This window comes from Oncorhynchus gorbuscha, linkage group LG17, assembly GCF_021184085.1.
Source record: "Oncorhynchus gorbuscha isolate QuinsamMale2020 ecotype Even-year linkage group LG17, OgorEven_v1.0, whole genome shotgun sequence".
In the NCBI taxonomy this organism is placed as follows: domain Eukaryota; kingdom Metazoa; phylum Chordata; class Actinopteri; order Salmoniformes; family Salmonidae; genus Oncorhynchus; species Oncorhynchus gorbuscha.
The window spans coordinates 48,288,817-48,313,959 of NC_060189.1; the positions used below are offsets into that span (position 1 = coordinate 48,288,817).

At 39.6% G+C, this 25,143-nt stretch overlaps 1 protein-coding gene across 3 annotated transcripts in view; it reads right to left on the bottom strand.

Annotated features, from left to right (window-relative positions):
* LOC124001493 (F-box only protein 41-like) overlaps window positions 1-25,143 on the bottom strand; it is a 128,838-nt gene that overhangs the window by 47,057 nt on the left and 56,638 nt on the right. For all 3 annotated transcript variants that reach the window (XR_006832795.1, XM_046308307.1, XM_046308306.1), the window contains one exon: window positions 19,799-20,015. Coding sequence is in view for 2 of the 3 variants with exons in the window: in XM_046308307.1 (XP_046164263.1) it covers window positions 19,799-20,015 (217 nt within the window). In the remaining variant the exon portion in view is untranslated. The remainder of the gene's footprint in view (window positions 1-19,798; window positions 20,016-25,143) is intronic.

Consider the following 25,143-nt stretch of genomic DNA (forward strand, 5'->3'; position numbering starts at 1 on the left):
GATATCTGTGCCCCACTGCCGAGCCCGACCAGTAAGGAGTGATATGACGTAGGCAATCCGAGCTCTCTCTCTTGAGTATGTGTTGGGTTGGAGAGAGAACACTATATCACACTGGGTGAGAAAGGAGCGGCACGCAGTGGGCTGCCCAGAATAACATGGTGGGTTATTAACCCTAGGTTCCGGAGGCTCGGAAGACCCGGAAGTAGCTGGTGGCACGAGACGAAGACTCTGATACTGTCCTGAGAGGTCGGAGACCTGAGCGGCCAGGGTCTCAACGGCAAGGCGAGCAGCAGACAATTCCTGCTCGTGTCTGCCGAGCATCGCTCCCTGGAGCTCGAGAGTAGAGTAGAGAGAATCCATAGTCGCTGGGTCCATTCTTGGTCGGATCCTTCTGTTATGCAGGTGAATGAGGACCCAAAAGCGACTTGGCGAAAACAGAGTCTTTAATCCAGTAAAGTAAAAATACAATCAAATAAAACAATTTCCACTCGTAATGACGAGAACCGACTGGAGACTTGATCTTGAACTGCAGGTTGCCTCGGGAAGGCACTTGAACGTAGCAGACTCAGACACCTGCTCACCACGCAGCATCTGAGGGAAACACGACACGACAGGGCGATACATAGACACAGCACGGTGAACAATAGACAAGGATCCGACAAGGACAGAAGTGGAAAACAAGGGGAGAAATAGGGACTCTAATCAGAAGACAAAATAGGGAACAGGTGTAAAAAGACTAAATGAGTGAGTTAGGAGAATGAGGAACAGCTGGGAGCAGGAACGGAGAGAGGGAGGGGGAGAGAGAGGGATAGACAAAGGGAACGAACCTAATAAGACCAGCAGGGGGAAACGAACAGAAGGAAAAGTAAAATGACAAGCTGATATAAGACAAAACATGACATTATCATCAAAAGAGTAGCGTGCTTTTCAAACTCTCCTCACTGGGACTGATCCGTTTGAAGAAAGAAGCGGAGTGGAAAACAAGGTTGTTGTGGATGTTTTTTCAAAGCATTACAATGAAATGGCCAGCGCTTTCTAAAGGTGATGATTAAACCCATAGGCCTATACTGTATATGAGCCCGAAAAAAAAGACAATTGTGCCGTTAAACTGATTTGAGATGTCTTTGGTACAGAACTGGTCTAGCCTATACTGCAAAATGAAACTAATTCTATCTAGTAAATCGCCTTTGAGTGTGGACTGTATTTTTATGGATCCTGGTTACCTTATGCTCCGCTTTCTATCCATGAGTCAAAGTCAACAGTTGATTTAAATATGTGTTGAGAAAACATGTTGCTATCGTTGCTCCCGAACGGATTTCACTTGGTTTCCCAAACGAAGCACTGGGTAGCTGAAGGAACAGGGTTGGAGAGCCCATAGCATACAGAGTTTGGGCGGAAAAATCACCTGTTCCGCAGCGAGAAGCTGTATGCTCCTCAAACAGTGGTTTATGCATGGGGAGAAATAACCGGAGTAGCCTATTGAAAAACTAACAGACGGAAAAGTGACCTCCATTCGACCTCCATTCGCTATTCGAGTGCGTACGGGTGACACTTTTCACCCTGCCCATTTGACAATGGGCCATTCTAAATCAAACTAATGGGAGAACAGCGTGCACAGCCTGAAGCAAGGAACAGAGCGTGAGCATTGGTTGTCACACCATGTGATTCTAAGACATTGTAAGGTTTGGATCATTCACAATTCAAGTTGCCAAATAACTCAAAAATCTAGCATATAGGACCTGTTTAAAATGATCACATTTAATGCTCAACATAGCCACTTCATTTGCGCACTCGCTATGGAATGGGAAAAATATCCTTTTCCCCTCCCTCTTATTCAGCGAAGTTCAATTACATTTATTCTTATTATAAAATCATATAATATAAAATAATGGCACAGGACTGGCACAGCTAAATGAACAAGCCTACAACAGGACACATAGCCAGATAACATACCTTACAGTCGTGGCCAAAAGTTGACAATGACACAAATATTAATTTTCACAGTCTGCTGCCTCAGTTTGTATGATGGCAATTTGCATATACTCCAGAATGTTATGAAGAGTGATCAGATGAATAGCAATTAATTGCTCAGGGATGGCAGCAGGCAGGTGTGAGTGCGTCTGCATGCACAGTGAGGCGAAGACTTTTGGAGGATGGCCTGGTGTCAAGAAGGGCAGCAAAGAAGCCACTTCTCTCCAGGAAAAACATCAGGGACAGACTGATGTTCTGCAAAAGGTACAGGGATTGGACTGCTAAGGACTGGGGTAAAGTAATTTTCTCTGATGAATCCCCTTTCCGATTGTTTGGGGCATTTGGAAAAAAGCTTGTCCGGAGAAGACAAGGTGAGCGTTACCATCAGTCCTGTGTCATGCCAACAGTAAAGCATCTTGAGACCATTCACGTGTGGGGTTGCTTCTCAGCCAAGGGAGTGGACTCACTCACAATTTTGCCTAAGAACACAGCAATGAATAAAGAATGGTACCAACACATCCTCCGAAAGCAACTTCTCCCAACCATCCAGGAACAGTTCGGTGACGAACAATGCCTTTTCCAGCATGATGTGTTGGTTCCAGCATGATGTGTTACCTTGCCATAAGGTAAAAGCGATAACTAAGTGGCTCGGGGAACAAAACATCAATATTTTGGGTCCATGGCCAGGAAACTCCCCTGACCTTAATCCCATTGAGAACTTGTGGTCAATCCTCAAGAGGCAGCTGGACAAACAAAACCCCACAAATTCTGACAAACGCCAAGCATTGATTATGCAAGAATGGGCTGCCATCAGTCAGGATGTGGCCCAGAAGTTAACTGGCAGCATGCAACACTGCAAGTATTGACTCTTTGCATCAACTTCATGTAATTGTCATTAAAAGCCTTTGACACTTATGAAATGCTTGTCATTATACTTCCGTATTCCATAGTAACACGTGACAGAAATATATGAAGACACTGAATCAGCAAACTTTGTAAAAATTGATATTTGTGTCTTTCTCAAAACCTTTGGCCACGACTGTAGTCGGCAAACCCATGTTCTGTTCTTCTGAAATACATGTTCTTTACATCATAATGTTCCTTTGGACCTGCCTAAAATAAATCATGGATTTATTGTGATGGTGTACAGTTGAAGTCAGGAGGTTTACACACACTTAGGTTGGTTTCATTAAAACTTGTTTTTCAACCACTCCACAAATTTCTTGTTATCAAACTATAGTTTTGACAAGTTGGTTAGGACATCTACTTCGCGCATGACACAAGTCATTTTTCCAAACAGATTATTTCACTTATAATTCACTATATCACAATTCCAGTGGGTCAGAAGTTTACATACACTATGTTGACTGTGCCTTTAAACAGCTTGGCAAATTCCAGAGAATTATGTCATGGCTTTAGAAACTTCTGATAGGCTAATTGACATAATTTCAGTCAAATGGAGGTGTACCTGTGGATGTATTTCAAGGCCTACCTTCAAACTCGGTGCCTCTTTGCTTGACATCATGGGAAAATCAAAATAAATCAGCCAAGACCACAGAAAAAGAAAATGGTAGACCTCCACAAGTCTGGTTATTCCTATCGACATAACCTGAAAGGCCGCTCAGCAAGGGAGAAGCCACTGCTCCAAAACCGCCATAAAAAAAATCCAGACTACGGTTTGCAACTGCACATGGGTAAAAGATCATACTTTTTGGAGAAATGTCCTCTGGTCTGATGAAACGAAAATAGAACTGTTTGGCCATAATGACTATTGTTATGTTTGGAGAAAAAAGGGGGAGGCTTGCAAGCAGAAGAACCACATCCCAACCGTGAAGCACGGGGGTGGCAGCATCATGTTGTGGGGGTGCTTTGCTGCAGGAGGGACTGGTGTACGTCACGAAATGACATTGTGACGGAGGAAAATTGTGGATATATTGAAGCAACATCTCAAAGACATCAGTCAGGAAGATAAAGGTTGGTGGCAAATGGGTCTTCCAAATGGACAATGACCCTAAGCATACTTCCAACGTTGTAGCAAAATGGCTTAAGGACAAAAAAGTCAAGGTATTGGAGTGGCCATCACAAAACCCTGACCTCAAACCTATAGAATATTTGTGGGCAGAACTGAAAAAGCGTGTGCGAGCAAGGAGGCCTACAAACCTGACTCAGTTACACCAGCTCTGTGTGAAGGAATGGGACAAAATTCACCCAACTTATTATGGGAATCTTGTGGGAGGCTACGCGAAATGTTTGCCCCAAGTTAAACAATTTAAAGGCAATGCTACCAAATATTAATTGAGTGTATGTAAACTTCTGTCCCACTGGGAATGTGATGAAAGAAATAAAAGCTGAAATAAATCATTCTCTCTACTATTATTCTGACATTTCACATTCTTACAATAACGTGGTGATCCTAATTGACCTAAGACGGGGAATTGTTACTAGGATTAAATGTCAGGAATTGTGAGAAACTGAGTTCAAATGTATTTGGCTAAGGTGTATGTCAACTTCCGACTTCCACACTATATTCAAATTATTTATTCGCCTTTTTTTCAATGTAGATGTTACAAAGGCACGCGACAGCGGCTTGTGTTTATGTTAATTAACGGTAAATTACATTGAGCCCGTCGTACCTTTACATGACAATAACCGTCTGGCAAAGGAAACCCCTGAACACTATTGAGATCCACCGCCAATGGAGTATCAACAAGGGGCTGCACCAGAAAGAGGGGACTTGACAATCAATAAATGGTATGTCCATGTCATGTCCATCATGATCAAATAGTTCTAATTTATATCCCATCCACCCCCACCCCCCTCTGAGGACACATGTCTTTTGGGGTTTTTACAGCTTTTCAGCTATATATATATATATATATATATATATATATATATATATATATATATATATATATATATATATATATATATATATATATATATATATATACACACATATATTTGACATATACATGGTACTTTTATATACCGCAATCACATAAGAATAACACATTTGTCATGTATTGTCATATATTGTCATGTCTTGTCCCTGTGCTTTCTCTTCTATTCGTTTCCCCCTGCTGGTCTTATTAGGTTTCTTTCCCTCTCTCTATCCCTCTCTCTCTCTATCGTTCCGTTCCTGCTCCCAGCTGTTCCTCATTCTCCTAACGACCTCGTTTACTCTTTCACACCTGTCCCCTATTTTTCCCTCTGATTAAGTCTCTATTTCTCTCTCTGTTTCTGCTTCTGTTCTTGTCGGATCCTTGTTTGCTGTTTACTTTGTTCTTGTTCCGTCCTGTCGTGTTTTGCCTTTCATCAGATGCTGCGTGTGAGCAGGTGTCTCTGTCAGCTACGGCCCGCGCCTACCCGAAGGGACCTGCAGTCGGTTGCCGCTTATCCTGCAATTCCCCTCTACTACTAGAGGATTTCTGTTATCCCCGTTTGGACATTTCCTGTAAAGGATTGAGGATTATGTTATTTTTGTTTGGACTTAAATAAACTCAGTTTCTGTTAAGTCGCTTTTGGGTCCTCACTCACTTTCATAACAACATTACCGAACATAAGCTCTTTAATCTCTTAGCCCAATCACCATAGACCACCCTCGTTTGGTTTCCACATGATCAAATGTCACCGTCATGTTCCACACGGCAGCAGAATCCCCCCTCGCTCATCATCTCCGTCAACGTTGGGCTGTCCACCATCTTGAAAATGCCACCGTGGACGTCAACTTCACACAACGATACAATGATACCACAGAGACCAATTAGTTAGCCAAACGAACGACTAAAATGAAGTGGGAGTGGATCAGAGTTGACTTTCAAAAGGGGCTTTGCTCGGTGAAATGTCAAATTCACCATTTCAATAACAACAGAGAAAAACAGTCATTCTGCGATCATGAAAGATATTGACGAATGAAGGAAAAAAAGAGAAAAGGTGGGAGTCCAGTCTATCGCTTCAACACACATACTCACTTCACACACACACACACACACACACACACACACACACACACACACACACACACACACACACACACACACACACACACACACACACACACACACACACACACACACACACACACACACACACACACACACACACACTGGAGGAAACTACAAAGCTCCTGTATGCGAGTGATGTCTGAGGTTCAGGGATAATTAACTGTGATTGGCTGAGGCTCTAACAACATGGCAGCTAGTTGGCAGACATTAAGGAAGTGTAATCACAGCTGTCTGAAAGAGAGTGAATACGTCCCAAAGGGCACCCTATTCTCTATATATTCCACTACTTTTGACCACCCTGGTCAGACAGAGTGTGGAAAGGGAGGGTTGGCAATCCCCCTCTTTTACACAAGGAGCCGGAGGTATTCAGAAGGCTTTGGGCGTGTGCCTGCCACATTTCCCTTTATCTTCCTTCCCTCTGTTTTGTTCCATGTCTCTTCCCCTCCCTTCATCTACTGTATAGGAACTCACACCGTCTCCCGTCTCTACTGGACTGTACCTATACCCCGCTCTTCTCCTCTCGCCCCAAATACCTTCATCTACAGTACCACTCCCTTTTTCTCACTACCCTCTGTAGATTCCTTCTCGCCAACTCTCTTGCTCTACTCCTCCCTTCAAGCAAATTCCCTACAGGGGCTTCCCATATATCTCAGATGTACTGAGATGTACACACACAGAGAGAGAGAGAGAGAGAGAGAGAGAGAGAGAGAGAGAGAGAGAGAGAGAGAGAGAGAGAGAGAGAGAGAGAGAGAGAGAGAGAGAGAGAGAGAGAGAGAACCCTGGGTCCAGTACCAGTGGAAACAGACAAGGGAGGAAGCAGGCAAACACCCATACATCTCACTCACTACCCAAACAGAATCAGAGGGAGGGAGGGAGGGAGGGAGGGAGGGAGGGAGGGAGGGAGGGAGGGAGGGAGGGAGGGAGGGAGGGAGCAATGGTAGAGAGAGGGGCATCCGTGGATGGCCAATGTGCCGGTGCGCCAGCATGCAGTATTTTCTGTTGTCCATAGCATGCCAAATGTCCTTAATATAATACTATCCTAGCCAAGGACACAATAACACTGAAAACAACAAATCATAAGCACAAGAAGCCAAACAAGATGACTACTGTGGATACAAATCAAGCCTCAAAAGCATCATAACAACACCGCTGCACATCACTGACTGTCTAACAGCCTCTTAACACAGGTTAAGCGCAAACCCTGTAAAATGTTGACAATTTAGCCACTTAATAGAGCACTAACGGAGACTAGGGAGTGCATCCCAAATGGCGCCCTATTCCCTATATAGAGCACTAGTTCTGATCTGATCAAAAGTAGTGCGCGACGTAGAGAATAGGTGCCAGTTGGGACACAAGACTAGCTAGGCTACATTAGGCTGGGTAATGAATGAGCTTGATGGGATGCAGGTTGTGCATGGTCAATGGTGGGGAATCTGGGCGGCGCGGGAAACACACATTCACTTAACTCCATCAACTGTGGGAGAGGTCAGAGATGGGAGAGATAACAGGGAGGGAGAGTAGAATATGCGGTGTCTAAGATGAATCAGAGACCAACTACTGCACTGTCACCTGACCCGGACGACTAGAACAAGTAGAGCCACTGGTGTCTCCATGGAAACGATGGATGGAAGGAAAATGGATAGAAACTGGCCCCTTGTTTCTTACTAACAAGACTTGGATAAATGACACTTTAGAATTGGAAATGGCAGGGGAGAGCTTAGTATCACAATGTCTACCTTGTTTTGGTCTATAATATGGGAACATGTTATCATTACCTCTACTGTAAGTTTTCTGCATGGAATCAATACCAATACAATATTTTAGGTTTCAGATCATATCTAAATGGCATGAGGAAATTCTGAAACGTCCCCACAGAATTTCCTCATGCCTCAAGGGTAAGACACTACTGATTCCTGTAATCAAAATACCTGATCATTTGCTAAAACCTATTTAGCATTTAAATTAAAGCTGAGTGCATCTCTATCCCAAAAAAACAGTAATGAATCAAATCAAATCAAATTTTATTTGTCACATACACATGGTTAGCAGATGTTAATGCGAGTGTAGCGAAATGCTTGTGCTTCTAGTTCCGACAATGCAGTGATAACCAACAAGTAATCTAACTAACAATTCCAAAACTACTGTCTTATACACAGTGTAAGGGGATAAGGAACATGTACATAAGGATATATGAATGAGTGATGGTACAGAACAGCATACAGTAGATGGTATCGAGTACAGTATATACATATGAGATGAGTGTGTAGACAAAGTAAACAAAGTGGCATAGTTAAAGTGGCTAGTGATACATGTGTTACATAAGGATGCAGTCGATGTTGTAGAGTACAGTATATACATATGCATATGAGATGAATAATGTAGGGTAAGTAACATTATATAAGGTAGCATTGTTTAAAGTGGCTAGTGATATATTTACATCATTTCCATCAATTCCCATTATTAAAATGGCTGGAGTTGGGTCAGTGTCAATGACAGTGTGTTGGCAGCAGCCACTCAATGTTAGTGGTGGCTATTTAACAGTCTGATGGCCTTGAGATAGAAGCTGTTTTTCAGTCTCTATTCCCAGCTTTGATGCACCTGTACTGACCTCGCCTTCTGGATGATAGCGGGGTGAACAGGCAGTGGTTATGGTTGATGTCCTTGATGATCTTTATGGCCTTCCTGTAACAACGGGTGGTGTAGGTGTCCTGGAGGGCAGGTAGTTTGCCCCCGGTGATGCGTAGTGCAGTCCTCACTACCCTCTGGAGAGCCTTACGGTTGAGGGCGGAGCAGTTGCCGTACCAGGCGGTGATACAGCCTATTAGGATGCTCTCGATTGTGCATCTGTAGAAGTTTGTGAGTGCTTTTGGTGACAAGCCTAATTTTTTCAGCCTCCTGAGGTTGAATAGGCGCTGCTGCGCCTTCTTCACGACGCTGTCAGTGTGAGTGGACCAATTCAGTTTGTCTGTGATGTGTATGCCGAGGAACTTAAAACTAGCTACCCTCTCCACTACTGTTCCATCGATGTGGATAGGGGGGTGTTCCCTCTGCTGTTTCCTGAAGTCCACAATCATCTCCTTAGTTTTGTTGACGTTGAGTGTGAGGTTATTTTCCTGACACCACACTATAGGCCCTCACCTCCTCCCTGTAGGCCGTCTAACACCGTTGTTGGTAATCAAGCCTACCACTGTTGTGTCGTCCGCAAACTTGATGATTGAGTTGGAGTGCGTGGCCACGCAGTCGTGGGTGAACAGGGAGTACAGGAGAGGGCTCAGAACGCACCTTGTGGGGCCCCCTGTTGAGGATCAGCGGGAGGAGATGTTGTTGCCTACCCTCACCACCTGGGGGCGGCCCGTCAGGAAGTCCAGTACCCAGTTGCACAGGGCACCGAGACCCAGGGTCTCGAGCTTGATGACTAGCTTGGAGGGTACTATGGTGTTGAATGCCGAGCTGTAGTCGATGAACAGCATTCTCACATAGGTATTCCTCTTGTCCAGGTGGGTTAGGGCAGTGTGCAGTGTGGTTGAGATTGCATCGTCTGTGGACCTATTTGGGCGGTAAGCAAATTGGAGTGGGTCTAGGGTGTCAGGTAGGGTGGAGGTGATATGGTCCTTGACTAGTCTCTCAAAGCACTTCATGATGACGGAAGTGAGTGCTAACGGGGCGGTAGTCGTTTAGCTCAGTTACCTTAGCTTTCTTGGGAACAGGAACAATGGTGGCCCTCTTGAAGCATGTGGGAACAGCAGACTGGTATAGGGATTGATTGAATATGTCCGTAAACACACCTATTAGCTGGTCTGCGTATGCTCGGAGGGCGCTATTGGGGATGCCGTCTGGGCCTGCAGCCTTGCGAGGGTTAACACGTTTAAATGTCTTACTCACCTCGGCTGCAGTGAAGGAGAGACTGCATGTTTCCGTTGCAGGCCGTGTCAGTGGCACTGTATTGTCCTCAAAGCGGGCAAAAAAGTTATTTAGTCTGCCTGGGAGCAAGACATCCTGGTCCGTGACTGGGCTGGATTTCATCTTGTAGTCCGTGATTGACTGTAGACCCTGCCACATGCCTCTTGTGTCTGAGCCATTGAATTGAGATTCCACTTTGTCTCTGTACTGACGCTTAGCTTGTTTGATAGCCTTACGGAGGGAATAGCTGCACTGTTTGTATTCAGTCATGTTGCCAGACACCTTGCCCTGATTAAAAGCAGTGGTTCGCGCTTTCAGTTTCACGCGAATGCTGCCATCAATCCACGGTTTCTGGTTAGGGAATGTTTTTATCGTTGCTATGGGAACGACATCTTCGACGCACGTTCTAATGAACTCGCACACCGAATCAGCGTATTCGTCAATATTCCCATCTGACGCAATACGAAACATGTCCCAGTCCACGTGATGGAAGCAGTCTTGGAGTGTGGAGTCAGCTTGGTCTGACCAGCGTTGGACAGACCTCAGCGTGGGAGCCTCTTGTTTTAATTTCTGTCTGTAGGCAGGGATCAGCAAAATGGAGTCGTGGTCAGCTTTTCCGAAAGAGGGGCGGGGCAGGGCCTTATATGCGTCGCGGAAGTTAGAGTAACAATGATCCAGGTTTTACCACCCCTGGTTGCGCAATCGATATGCTGATAAAATTTAGGGAGTCTTGTTTTCAGATTGGCTTTGTTAAAATCCCCAGCTACAATGAATGCAGCCTCCGGATAAATGTTTTCCAGTTTGCAAAGAGTTAAATAAAGTTCGTTCAGAGCCATCGATGTGTCTGCTTGGGGGGGATATATACGGCTGTGATTATAATCGAAGAGAATTCTCTTGGAAGATAATGCGGTCTACATTTGATTGTGAGGAATTCTAAATCAGGTGAACAGAAGGATTTGAGTTCCTGTATGTTTTCTTCATCACACCATGTCCCGTTAGTCATGAGGCATACGCCCCCTCCACTCTTCTTACCAGAGAGATGTTTGTTTCTGTCAGCGCGATGCGTGGAGAAACCCGTTGGCTGCACCGCCCTGGATAGCGTTTTCCCAGTAAGCCATGTCTCCGTAAAGCAGAGAACGTTGCAGTCTCTGATGTCCCTCTGGAATGCCACCCTTGCTCGGATTTCATCAACCTTGTTGTCGAGAGACTGGACATTGGCAAGAAGAATACTGGGAAGTGGTGCGCGATGTGCCCTTTTCCGGAGTCTGACCAGAACACCGCCGCGTTTCCCTTTTTCGGAGTCGTTTCCTTGGGTCGCTGCATGCGATCCATTCCGTTGTCCTGTTTGTAAGGCAGAACACAGGATCCGCGTCGCGGAAAACATATTCTTGGTCGTACTGATGGTGAGTTGACGCTGATCTTATATTCAGTAGTTCTTCTCGACTGTATGTAATGAAACCTAAGATGACCTGGGGTACTAATGTAAGAAATAACACGTAAAAAAACAAAAAACTGCATGGTTTCCTAGGAACGCGAAGCCTAGGAACGCGAAGCGAGGCGGCCATCTCAGTCGGCGCCCACACCTTTTAGAGTAATAGTAATGTAGTAATGACTAACACATATTATAGTAATAGTAATGCAGTAATGACTAACACCTATTATAGTGATAGTAATATAGTAATGACTAACACCTATTATAGTGATAGTAATATAGTAATGACTAACACCTATTATAGTGATAGTAATATAGTAATGACTAACACCTATTATAGTGATAGTAATATAGTAATGACTAACACCTATTCTAGTGATAGTAATATAGTAATGACTAACACCTATTATAGTGATAGTAATATAGTAATGACTAACACCTATTCTAGTGATAGTAATATAGTAATGACTAACACCTATTATAGTGATAGTAATATAGTAATGACTAACACCTATTATAGTAATAGTAATAGTAATATAGTAATGACTAACACCTATTATAGTGATAGTAATATAGTAATGACTAACACCTATTATAGTGATAGTAATATAGTAATGACTAACACCTATTATAGTAATAGTAATAGTAATATAGTAATGACTAACACCTATTATAGTAATAGTAATAGTAATATAGTAATGACTAACACCTATTATAGTAATAGTAATAGTAATATAGTAATGACTAACACCTATTATAGTAATAGTAATAGTAATATAGTAATGACTAACACCTATTATAGTGATAGTAATATAGTAATGACTAACACCTATTATAGTAATAGTAATAGTAATATAGTAATGACTAACACCTATTATAGTAATAGTAATAGTAATATAGTAATGACTAACACCTATTATAGTAATAGTAATATAGTAATGACTAACACCTATTATAGTAATAGTAATAGTAATATAGTAATGACTAACACCTATTATAGTGATAGTAATATAGTAATGACTAACACCTATTATAGTGATAGTAATATAGTAATGACTAACACCTATTATAGTAATAGTAATAGTAATATAGTAATGACTAACACCTATTATAGTGATAGTACTGTAGTAATGACTAACACCTATTATAGTGATAGTAATATAGTAATGACTAACACCTATTCTAGTGATAGGTATGTAGTAATGACTAACACCTATTATAGTGATAGTAATATAGTAATGACTAACACCTATTATAGTGATAGTAATATAGTAATGACTAACACCTATTATAGTGATAGTACTGTAGTAATGACTAACACCTATTATAGTGATAGTAATATAGTAATGACTAACACCTATTCTAGTGATAGGTATGTAGTAATGACCAACACCTATTATAGTAATAGTACTGTATGTAGTAATGACCAACACCTATTATAGTAATAGTACTGTATGTAGTAATGACTAACACCTAGTATAGTGATAGTACTGTAGTAATGACCAACACCTATTATAGTAATAGTACTGTATGTAGTAATGACTAACACCTAGTATAGTAATAGTACTGTAGTAATGACCAACACCTATTATAGTAATAGTACTGTAGTAATGACTAACACCTATTATAGTGATAGTAATATAGTAATGACTAACACCTATTCTAGTGATAGGTATGTAGTAATGACTAACACCTATTATAGTAATAGTACTGTAGTAATGACTAACACCTATTATAGTAATAGTACTGTAGTAATGACTAACACCTATTATAGTAATAGTACTGTAGTAATGACTAACACCTATTATAGTAATAGTAATGTAGTAATGACGAACACCTATTATAGTAATAGTAATGTAGTAATGACTAACACCTATTATAGTAATAGTACTGTAGTAATGACTAACACCTATTATAGTAATAGTAATGTAGTAATGACTAACACCTATTATAGTAATAGTAATGTAGTAATGACTAACACCTATTATAGTAATAGTAATGTAGTAATGACTAACACCTATTATAGTAATAGTAATGTAGTAATGACTAACACCTATTATAGTAATAGTAATGTAGTAATGACTAACACCTATTATAGTAATAGTACTGTAGTAATGACTAACACCTATTATAGTAATAGTACTGTAGTAATGACTAACACCTATTATAGTGATAGTACTGTAGTAATGACTAACACCTATTATAGTAATAGTACTGTAGTAATGACTAACACCTATTATAGTAATAGTAATGTAGTAATGACTAACACCTATTATAGTAATAGTACTGTAGTAATGACTAACACCTATTATAGTAATAGTACTGTAGTAATGACTAACACCTATTATAGTAATAGTACTGTAGTAATGACTAACACCTATTATAGTAATAGTACTGTAGTAATGACTAACACCTATTATAGTAATAGTACTGTAGTAATGACTAACACCTATTATAGTAATAGTACTAACACCTATTATAGTAATAGTAATGACTAACACCTATTATAGTAATAGTACTGTAGTAATGACTAACACCTATTATAGTAATAGTACTGTAGTAATGACTAACACCTATTATAGTAATAGTACTGTAGTAATGACTAACACCTATTATAGTAATAGTACTGTAGTAATGACTAACACCTATTATAGTAATAGTACTGTAGTAATGACTAACACCTATTATAGTAATAGTACTGTAGTAATGACTAACACCTATTATAGTAATAGTACTGTAGTAATGACTAACACCTATTATAGTAATAGTACTGTAGTAATGACTAACACCTATTATAGTAATAGTACTGTAGTAATGACTAACACCTATTATAGTAATAGTAATGTAGTAATGACTAACACCTATTATAGTAATAGTACTGTAGTAATGACTAACACCTATTATAGTAATAGTAATGTAGTAATGACCAACACCTATTATAGTAATAGTACTGTAGTAATGACTAACACCTATTATAGTAATAGTAATGTAGTAATGACTAACACCTATTATAGTAATAGTACTGTAGTAATGACTAACACCTATTATAGTAATAGTACTGTAGTAATGACTAACACCTATTATAGTAATAGTACTGTAGTAATGACTAACACCTATTATAGTAATAGTACTGTAGTAATGACTAACACCTATTATAGACTAACACCTATTATAGTAATAGTACTGTAGTAATGACTAACACCTATTATAGTAATAGTACTGTAGTAATGACTAACACCTATTATAGTAATAGTAATGTAGTAATGACTAACACCTATTATAGTAATAGTAATGTAGTAATGACTAACACCTATTATAGTAATAGTAATGTAGTAATGACTAACACCTATTATAGTAATAGTAATGTAGTAATGACTAACACCTATTATAGTAATAGTACTGTAGTAATGACTAACACCTATTATAGTAATAGTACTGTAGTAATGACTAACACCTATTATAGTAATAGTAATGTAGTAATGACTAACACCTATTATAGTAATAGTACTGTAGTAATGACTAACACCTATTATAGTAATAGTACTGTAGTAATGACTAACACCTATTATAGTAATAGTAATGTAGTAATGACTAACACCTATTATAGTAATAGTACTGTAGTAATGACTAACACCTATTATAGTAATAGTACTGTAGTAATGACTAACACCTATTATAGTAATAGTACTGTAGTAATGACTAACACCTATTATAGTAATAGTAATGTAGTAATGACTAACACCTATTATAGTAATAGTACTGTAGTAATGACTAACACCTATTATAGTAATAGTAATGTAGACTAACACCTATTATGACTAAATGACTAACACCTATTATAGTAATAGTACTGTAGTAATGACTAACACCTATTATAGTAATAGTACTGTAGTAATGACTAACACCTATTATAGTAATAGTACTGTAGTAATGACTAACACCTATTATAGTAATAGTACTGTAGTAATGACTAACACCTATTATAGTAATAGTACTGTAGTAATGACTAACACCTATTATAGTAATAGTACTGTAGTAATGACTAACACCTATTATAGTAATAGTACTGTAGTAATGACTAACACCTATTATAGTAATAGTACTGTAGTAATGACTAACACCTATTATAGTAATAGTACTGTAGTAATGACTAACACCTATTATAGTAATAGTATGTAGTAATGACTAACACCTATTATAGTAATAGTACTGTAGTAATGACTAACACCTATTATAGTAATAGTACTGTAGTAATGACTAACACCTATTATAGTAATAGTAATGTAGTAATGACTAACACCTATTATAGTAATAGTACTGTAGTAATGACTAACACCTATTATAGTAATAGTAATGTAGTAATGACTAACACCTATTATAGTAATAGTACTGTAGTAATGACTAACACCTATTATAGTAATAGTACTGTAGTAATGACTAACACCTATTATAGTAATAGTACTGTAGTAATGACTAACACCTATTATAGTAATAGTAATGTAGTAATGACTAACACCTATTATAGTAATAGTACTGTAGTAATGACTAACACCTATTATAGTAATAGTAATGTAGTAATGACTAACACCTATTATAGTAATAGTACTGTAGTAATGACTAACACCTATTATAGTAATAGTACTGTAGTAATGACTAACACCTATTATAGTAATAGTACTGTAGTAATGACTAACACCTATTATAGTAATAGTACTGTAGTAATGACTAACACCTATTATAGTAATAGTACTGTAGTAATGACTAACACCTATTATAGTAATAGTACTGTAGTAATGACTAACACCTATTATAGTAATAGTACTGTAGTAATGACTAACACCTATTATAGTAATAGTACTGTAGTAATGACTAACACCTATTATAGTAATAGTACTGTAGTAATGACTAACACCTATTATAGTAATAGTAATGTAGTAATGACTAACACCTATTATAGTAATAGTACTGTAGTAATGACTAACACCTATTATAGTAATAGTAATGTAGTAATGACTAACACCTATTATAGTAATAGTACTGTAGTAATGACTAACACCTATTATAGTAATAGTAATGTAGTAATGACTAACACCTATTATAGTAATAGTACTGTAGTAATGACTAACACCTATTATAGTAATAGTACTGTAGTAATGACTAACACCTATTATAGTAATAGTACTGTAGTAATGACTAACACCTATTATAGTAATAGTACTGTAGTAATGACTAACACCTATTATAGTAATAGTAATGTAGTAATGACTAACACCTATTATAGTAATAGTAATGTAGTAATGACTAACACCTATTATAGTAATAGTAATGTAGTAATGACTAACACCTATTATAGTAATAGTACTGTAGTAATGACTAACACCTATTATAGTAATAGTAATGTAGTAATGACTAACACCTATTATAGTAATAGTAATGTAGTAATGACTAACACCTATTATAGTAATAGTAATGTAGTAATGACTAACACCTATTATAGTAATAGTACTGTAGTAATGACTAACACCTATTATAGTAATAGTACTGTAGTAATGACTAACACCTATTATAGTAATAGTACTGTAGTAATGACTAACACCTATTATAGTAATAGTACTGTAGTAATGACTAACACCTATTATAGTAATAGTAATGTAGTAATGACTAACACCTATTATAGTAATAGTACTGTAGTAATGACTAACACCTATTATAGTAATAGTAATGTAGTAATGACTAACACCTATTATAGTAATAGTAATGTAGTAATGACTAACACCTATTATAGTAATAGTAATGTAGTAATGACTAACACCTATTATAGTAATAGTAATGTAGTAATGACTAACACCTATTATAGTAATAGTAATGTAGTAATGACTAACACCTATTATAGTAATAGTACTGTAGTAATGACTAACACCTATTATAGTAATAGTACTGTAGTAATGACTAACACCTATTATAGTAATAGTAATGTAGTAATGACTAACACCTATTATAGTAATAGTAATGTAGTAATGACTAACACCTATTATAGTAATAGTAATGTAGTAATGACTAACACCTATTATAGTAATAGTACTGTAGTAATGACTAACACCTATTATAGTAATAGTAATGTAGTAATGACTAACACCTATTATAGTAATAGTACTGTAGTAATGACTAACACCTATTATAGTAATAGTAATGTAGTAATGACTAACACCTATTATAGTGATAGTACTGTAGTAATGACTAACACCTATTATAGTAATAGTAATGTAGTAATGACTAACACCTATTATAGTGATAGTACTGTAGTAATGACTAACACCTATTATAGTAATAGTAATGTAGTAATGACTAACACCTATTATAGTAATAGTAATGTAGTAATGACTAACACCTATTATAGTAATAGTACTGTAGTAATGACTAACACCTATTATAGTAATAGTAATGTAGTAATGACTAACACCTATTATAGTAATAGTACTGTAGTAATGACTAACACCTATTATAGTAATAGTAATGTAGTAATGACTAACACCTATTATAGTAATAGTACTGTAGTAATGACTAACACCTATTATAGTAATAGTACTGTAGTAATGACTAACACCTATTATAGTAATAGTAATGTAGTAATGACTAACACCTATTATAGTAATAGTAATGTAGTAATGACTAACACCTATTATAGTGATAGTACTGTAGTAATGACTAACACCTATTATAGTAATAGTAATGTAGTAATGACTAACACCTATTATAGTGATAGTACTGTAGTAATGACTAACACCTATTATAGTAATAGTAATGTAGTAATGACTAACACCTATTATAGTGATAGTACTGTAGTAATGACTAACACCTATTATAGTAATAGTAATGTAGTAATGACTAACACCTATTATAGTGATAGTACTGTAGTAATGACTAACACCTATTATAGTAATAGTAATGTAGTAATGACTAACACCTATTATAGTAATAGTACTGTAGTAATGACTAACACCTATTATAGTAATAGTAATGTAGTAATGACTAACACCTATTATAGTGATAGTACTGTAGTAATGACTAACACCTATTATAGTAATAGTAATGTAGTAATGACTAACACCTATTATAGTAATAGTACTGTAGTAATGACTAACACCTATTATAGTAATAGTACTGTAGTAATGACTAACACCTATTATAGTAATAGTACTGTAGTAATGACTAACACCTATTATAGTAATAGTAATGTAGTAATGACTAACACCTATTATAGTAATAGTACTGTAGTAATGACTAACACCTATTATAGTAATAGTAATGTAGTAATGACTAACACCTATTATAGTAATAGTACTGTAGTAATGACTAACACCTATTATAGTAATAGTACTGTAGTAATGACTAACACCTATTATAGTGATAGTACTGTAGTAATGACTAACACCTAGACAACCAATTATACCTCTGAGGTAAATGAAGAAATAGAGTGGTGACATGACCAGCGGCCACACACACACACACACACACACACACACACACACACACACACACACACACACACACACACACACACACACACACACACACACACACACACACACACACACACACACACACACACACACACACACACACACACACACACACACCTCTTCTCCTTCGCTGTCCAATTCCGCTATTCACAGTCCAGCGCTCTGCCCTTCTGTTTAATAAATATTGAACACACTCACTATCGTCCCAGATCAAATTAAAAGCTAAATTGTGGTGAGTCGACACGTATCACAACACGCCCGCCTTGCCTGTTTCTAATAGCCCAAGCGATAAGATGCTGCCCATTCCCAATATAGTGCACTACTTTTGACAAGGACCCAGAGAGCTCTGGTCAAAAGTAGTGCACTATGTAGGGTGTAAGCTGCCATTTGGGTCTCAGCCAGACATCCACATGCTAGGTTAGATTATCAAACTGCCTGTTTTCATGTCGCTCCAAAATCGTTTATTTATTTTCGTCACGGATCATTTAAAAGATACCAATACCACCCCAAAAAATGACCCCATTTATTTGACCTGGAAGTAACATATGCAGTTGTAGAACCAATTATATAAGGGACTTATGTTATGTTGACTAATTATGCAAGGACTATATTTAAAGGAATGTACAACTACAACTATTCTATTCAGTAAACACACACACAGTATATGCTTAAAACCATTAGATTCCCACACACAAATCTGACCTCAGATCAGTATCCAGGGCAACTTCTTCTCCACTCCAGATCACCAGACACAGATCTAGGATCAGCTTACTTTCCCCAACGCTTAACCATTAGGCTGCCCTCACACAAATCTGACTTTTGTTTGTCTACTATACGGTCAACTTCCTCTCTCAACTCCAGATCACTTGGCATTTGTTGCCCTTTTGGAGCCTGGCAGGCTACAGATCTAGAGTCAGCTTCCCTTAACCATTTGTGTAATCAAAAGCAAAACTGGTCTTAGATCAGCTCACCTGGCGTCCATTGTTGGAGCCCTTGTTGGTGCCGGGCAGGCTGCAGCGTCCCATGCTGCCGTTGGGCGTGGTCCCGCAGCTGCTGATGATCTGCAGCTGTTTCTCGGCACGGTCGGCACGGTCCAGGAGCTCCTCGATGAACTGCTGCAGGCGCACCTTGGCGTTGGCCTCCCGCGCCGCCGTCTCCTGGAGGAACTGGTCTATCTGGGTTACCTCCCTGGTGAATCAGGAGGAGAGGAGACCGATGGTTACTGGTGTGCATAAGCACACATAGGTTACATCCCAAAAAGCACCGTATTTCCTATACACACACACACTGAACAAACATAAAGTGTTGGTCGTGTAAAGTTGGCCCCCTGTTTCATGAGCGGAAATAAAAGATCCCAGAAATGTTCCATACGCACAAAAACCTTTTCTCTCACATTTTGTGCACAAATTTGTTCACATCTCACATCCCTGTTATTGCTCCTTGGCCAAGATAATCCATCCACTTGGAAGGTGTGGCATGTCAAGAATTTGTATTTTATTTTACCTTTATTTAACGAGGCAAGTCAGTTAAGAACAAATTCTTAATTTCAATGACGGCCTAGGAACAGTGGGTTAACTTGCCTTGTTCAGGGGCAGAATGACAGAAGAAGCTGATTAATTAAACAGCATGATCATGACACAGGTGCACCTTGTGCTGGGCACAGTAAAAGGCCACTAAAATGGGCGGTTGTGTCACGCAACACAATGCCACAAGTTTTGAGGGAGCGTGCAATTGGCATGCGGACGGCAGGAATGTCCACCAGAGCTGTTGCCAGAGAATTTAACGTTAAGTTCTCTAGAGAACTTGGCAGTACGTCCAACCGGCCTCACAACTGCAGACCACGTGTAATCACGCCAGCCCAAGACCTCCACATCTGGCTTCTTCACCTGCGGGATCGTCTGAGACCAGCCATCCGGACAGCTGATGAAACTGAGGAGTATTTCGGTCTGTAATAAAAGCCCTTTTGTGGGGGAAAAGATAAACTATTCTGATTGGCTGGGCCTGGTTCCCCAGTGGGTGCACCCCTGCCCAGTCATGTGAAATCCATAGATTAGGGCCTAATTTATTTATATAAATTGACTGATTTCCTTATATGAACTGTAACTAAATCAGTACACTAAATCTGACCAGAGACATATGGGCTCAGCATTCATGGACTGGTCTATCTGGGTCATCTCCCTGGTAGAGAGAAGCGCGAAGAGACACAGAATGGTTTGGGGAGTGCATACACACACACACACACACACGCGCAGGGGAGTTGGTCTAAAAGTCATGAAATTTAGATCGATACCTGCACACTGATGACTGGTGCTGCAGTTTATTGGGCAACAATAAGCCATATTAATTGCTATATTTGATATCAATATTAACTGTTGCAGCATTGGTCAGTGTACAGGCATTTAAGTGACAATGCCAGAGAAGCCGGTATTTGGAGGAAATATTGGTACGAAGTCGATGGCCGGCAAACCACGCCAATATATCCTCCAAACACCGGCTTCGAGGGTGTCATCACGTTTATGCAACTGGTTACCAACATATTTAAATAACGATTTATATATTTTTAATTCAAAAAAAAAATGTCATACTATTTCATCCTTCCACGAGATATAGTTCTGACACAAATCTATGGTTGCTACCCAAGCCGGCTGGTCGTTCATTCGATCGGTTAGGTTGCCAAAGACGCGACCCAGTCACGAAGTCTTTTATTCTGTATCCAAGTCGTTCCGTTCTAATGTTCTGTTGCCATGCTGCCTGGCAACATTCATATCCCTTGGTTGCTCGCTAGCCAACTACGGCTAACAAAGTCATGTCCAAATAGTGCAGACAGAATAACAGCAAAGTAGCTGCATTTGTTCAGGCTGTTTTGTAGTGACATTTACAATGAGCTAATGAGGAGCGATTTCGCTCCGGCATAGAAAATGTGCTCTCTCGTCAGGACAATGTTCGGAGGTGCTCGCCAACTACACAGCTAGCACAATCACTTCAAACTGGAAACACAGCAAACTGGCTGCATTTCGTTTCGTTTGGCCCGTTTTTCTTTGACATTTCTTTGTAAGTCTTCATAAATATTATGCTTATTCATGATTTCCACTGGCTGAGAAAAGAGGTCTCATCCTGACCTGGGACAGTGGAGATCAAATTTCAATATTGAAAAAGTCAGACAGACAGCAAGCTTTACAGAAATGGCTGCTGTTGAAAGCCAAATTGTATTCTAAAAGAAAGGGGACATGATGTCTAGATTATTATTATTTGTTACAGTGGAGATCAAGTTTAAAATTGCATGGTTGGGTTGATGAGAGTATATTGCATCATAACCTTAGCCGGTGGTTATGTGGAATAGACAACGACTGGAATACGGCGTCAACTAATCAGCAACCAGGATTAGACCCACCTGTTGCATAATTCATTCATTTATAAGCTTCAGGTTAGTGGATGAGAGTACGCGACGTCTGAAACTAACTGGGCGACCTGGGAACATATGGGAAGAATGGGTGGTTTGGGGCATACAAAAAAACACACATACACACCACAAAACACACACACACCCCTTCTAACGGGAGGACAGAAACCAGATGTTTAGGTGCACGCATATCAGACCTGGGTCAAACACGAAACTGTAAAAATGCTGCACACAATACAGCACAGAGGAGCTGGACATGAAGATTTGTGCCATCTCTTAAAAAGAAAGAAACAGACAGACAGACAGACAGACAGACAGACAGACAGACTGTCTGTCTGTCTGTCTGTCTGTCTGTCTGTCTGTCTGTCTGTCTGTCTGTTTCTTTCTTTTTAAGAGATGGCACAAATCTTCATGTCCAGCTCCTCTGTGCTGTATTGTGTGCAGCATTTTTACAGTTTCGTGTTTGACCCAGACAGACAGACAGACAGACAGACAGACAGACAGACAGACAGACAGACAGACAGACAGACAGACAGACAGACAGACAGACAGACAGACAGACAGACAGACAGACAGACAGACAGACAGACAGACAGACAGACAGACAGAGACAGACAGACAGACAGACAGACAGACAGAGAGACAGAGAGACAGAGAGACAGAGAGACAGAGAGACAGAGAGACAGACAGACAGACAGAGACAGACAGACAGACAGACAGACAGACAGACAGACAGACAGACAGACAGACAGACAGACAGACAGACAGACAGACAGACAGACAGACAGACAGACAGACAGACAGACAGACAGACAGACAGACAGACAGACAGACAGACAGACGAATGTCACGGAATCTCCTGCTGAGGTGCCACAGACATTGATATCCCCCCCACCCACAGACATTGATATCACCCCCCCCCCGACCAACACTGTAATTTAAACAAGGGTGACCTATCGGTAGAATAATTTACTCCCGCAATAGTGTTACATGGACACTGATGGTTACAAGTATAGGATCATATCAAGTACTGTACCTGAGACCTTCTGGGCACATCTTTGTACTCAACACACACACCTGCTAGGGGGTAATGTTGACCCCCAAAGTACTGTATATAGCAGATGCATATATACAGATGAGTGATATACTGTATCTGCAGGCACCAGGAATCCATCTCATCAAAACACACACACCTACACAAACACACAGGAGCAGACTGATTAATGCTATCGCACTCGCTGTCCCAGTTTTATACATACATAACATTTTATTTCCACACAGATACTGTATCACAGCTGAATCTTTTTCATTCTCTCACTCCACACACACGCAGTCACACACACACACACACACACACACACACACACACACACACACACACACACACACACACACACACACACACACACACACACACACACACACACACACACACACACACACACACACACACACACACACGAGGGGGTTTGTGCAGTAGTTTGAGGTTTGACAATAACATCATAATGATATGGGGTTAGAGCTCATCTCAGGGTAGTCGTATATTTTAATACACTTCCGACCATCTTTTGAGACACTATTTCTACTCATCTCATTCATGCTGAGTAGGATAGAAAAGCTAATGAAAGAATCTTCAACTAGCCCAGAGAGGGTTGGATTTTCCCTGTTGCTAAAATGGCTCCAGTCACATTATCCAGCTTCTCTCTCCCTCTCTTCATCTCTCTCCCGCTTTCCTTTTCACTCTTCCTCTCCCTCTCTTCATCTCTCCCTCTCTCCTTTTCACTTTTCCTCTCCCTCTCTTCATCGCTCTCCCTCTCTCCTTTTCACTCTTCCTCTCTTCATCTCTCTCCCTCTCTCCTTTTCAATCTTCCTCTCCCTCTCTTCATCTCTCTCCCTCTCTCCTTTTCACTCTTCCTCTCCCTCTGAAATCGACAGGCATGAATACAAATCTCACACCTGCCTATTTGTATACCTATGGTTTGTGTAGGAGTGTGCATTTATGTTGTGTATTCTGCCAACAGCGTTCTAATGATTAATCTTCGCTCCCATCCTCCTTCCAGTGTGTGTTCACACTGTCTGTTTCTGTTTTCAGTGTCACAACTAGAGATCGGGAGTCAGGCATGCCACCACAGTCACCGCCACCACTGACCATAGTTTGCTTTGTATGTTTCTATGTTTTGGTTGGTCAGGTTGTGATCTGAGTGGGCATTCTATGTTGGATGTCTTGTTTGTCTATTTCTATGTCTGGCCTGATATGGTTCTCAATCAGAGGCAGGTGTTAGTCATGGTCTCTGATTGGGAACCATATTTAGGTAGCCTGGGTTTCACTGTGTGTTTGTGGGTGATTGTTCCTGTCTCTGTGTTTTGCACCAGATAGGGCTGTTTTTGGTTTTCCACGTTTATTGTTTTGTAGTGTTCGTGTTTATCTTTTTTTATTAAACATGAATCAATATATCCACGCTGCGTTTTGGTCCGCCTCTACTTCACCTAAGGAAAACCCTTACAGCCACCCTCAAAACATCAAAGAGAGGTCAATATCAATACAAAACCGATACAGGAGTCTGGAAGTGGCTGGAGCAGATTTTCCTCTATATTATGGGATGTGACGGGGAAAGGAAAAGAGAAAGTGCACAAAGAAGTTGTTTAATTTGTCTGGGAGCGAGACGTCGATATCCGTGATGGGGCAGGTTTTCATTTCGCAATCCGTGATTGTCTGTAGACCATGCCACATACGTCTCGTGTTTGAGCTGTTGAATTGCGACTCTACTTTGTGTCTCTACACTTGCCTTGCGGAGGGAATAGCTACACTGAATCCTCTCTTAGAAAGCGCTGTAGGATTGTGGGTCGCCTTCAAATCCAAGAGGATTGTGGGCTACCTTGTCAGCCTTGAATAAGAGGGAAGGGTATGTGTTAAAT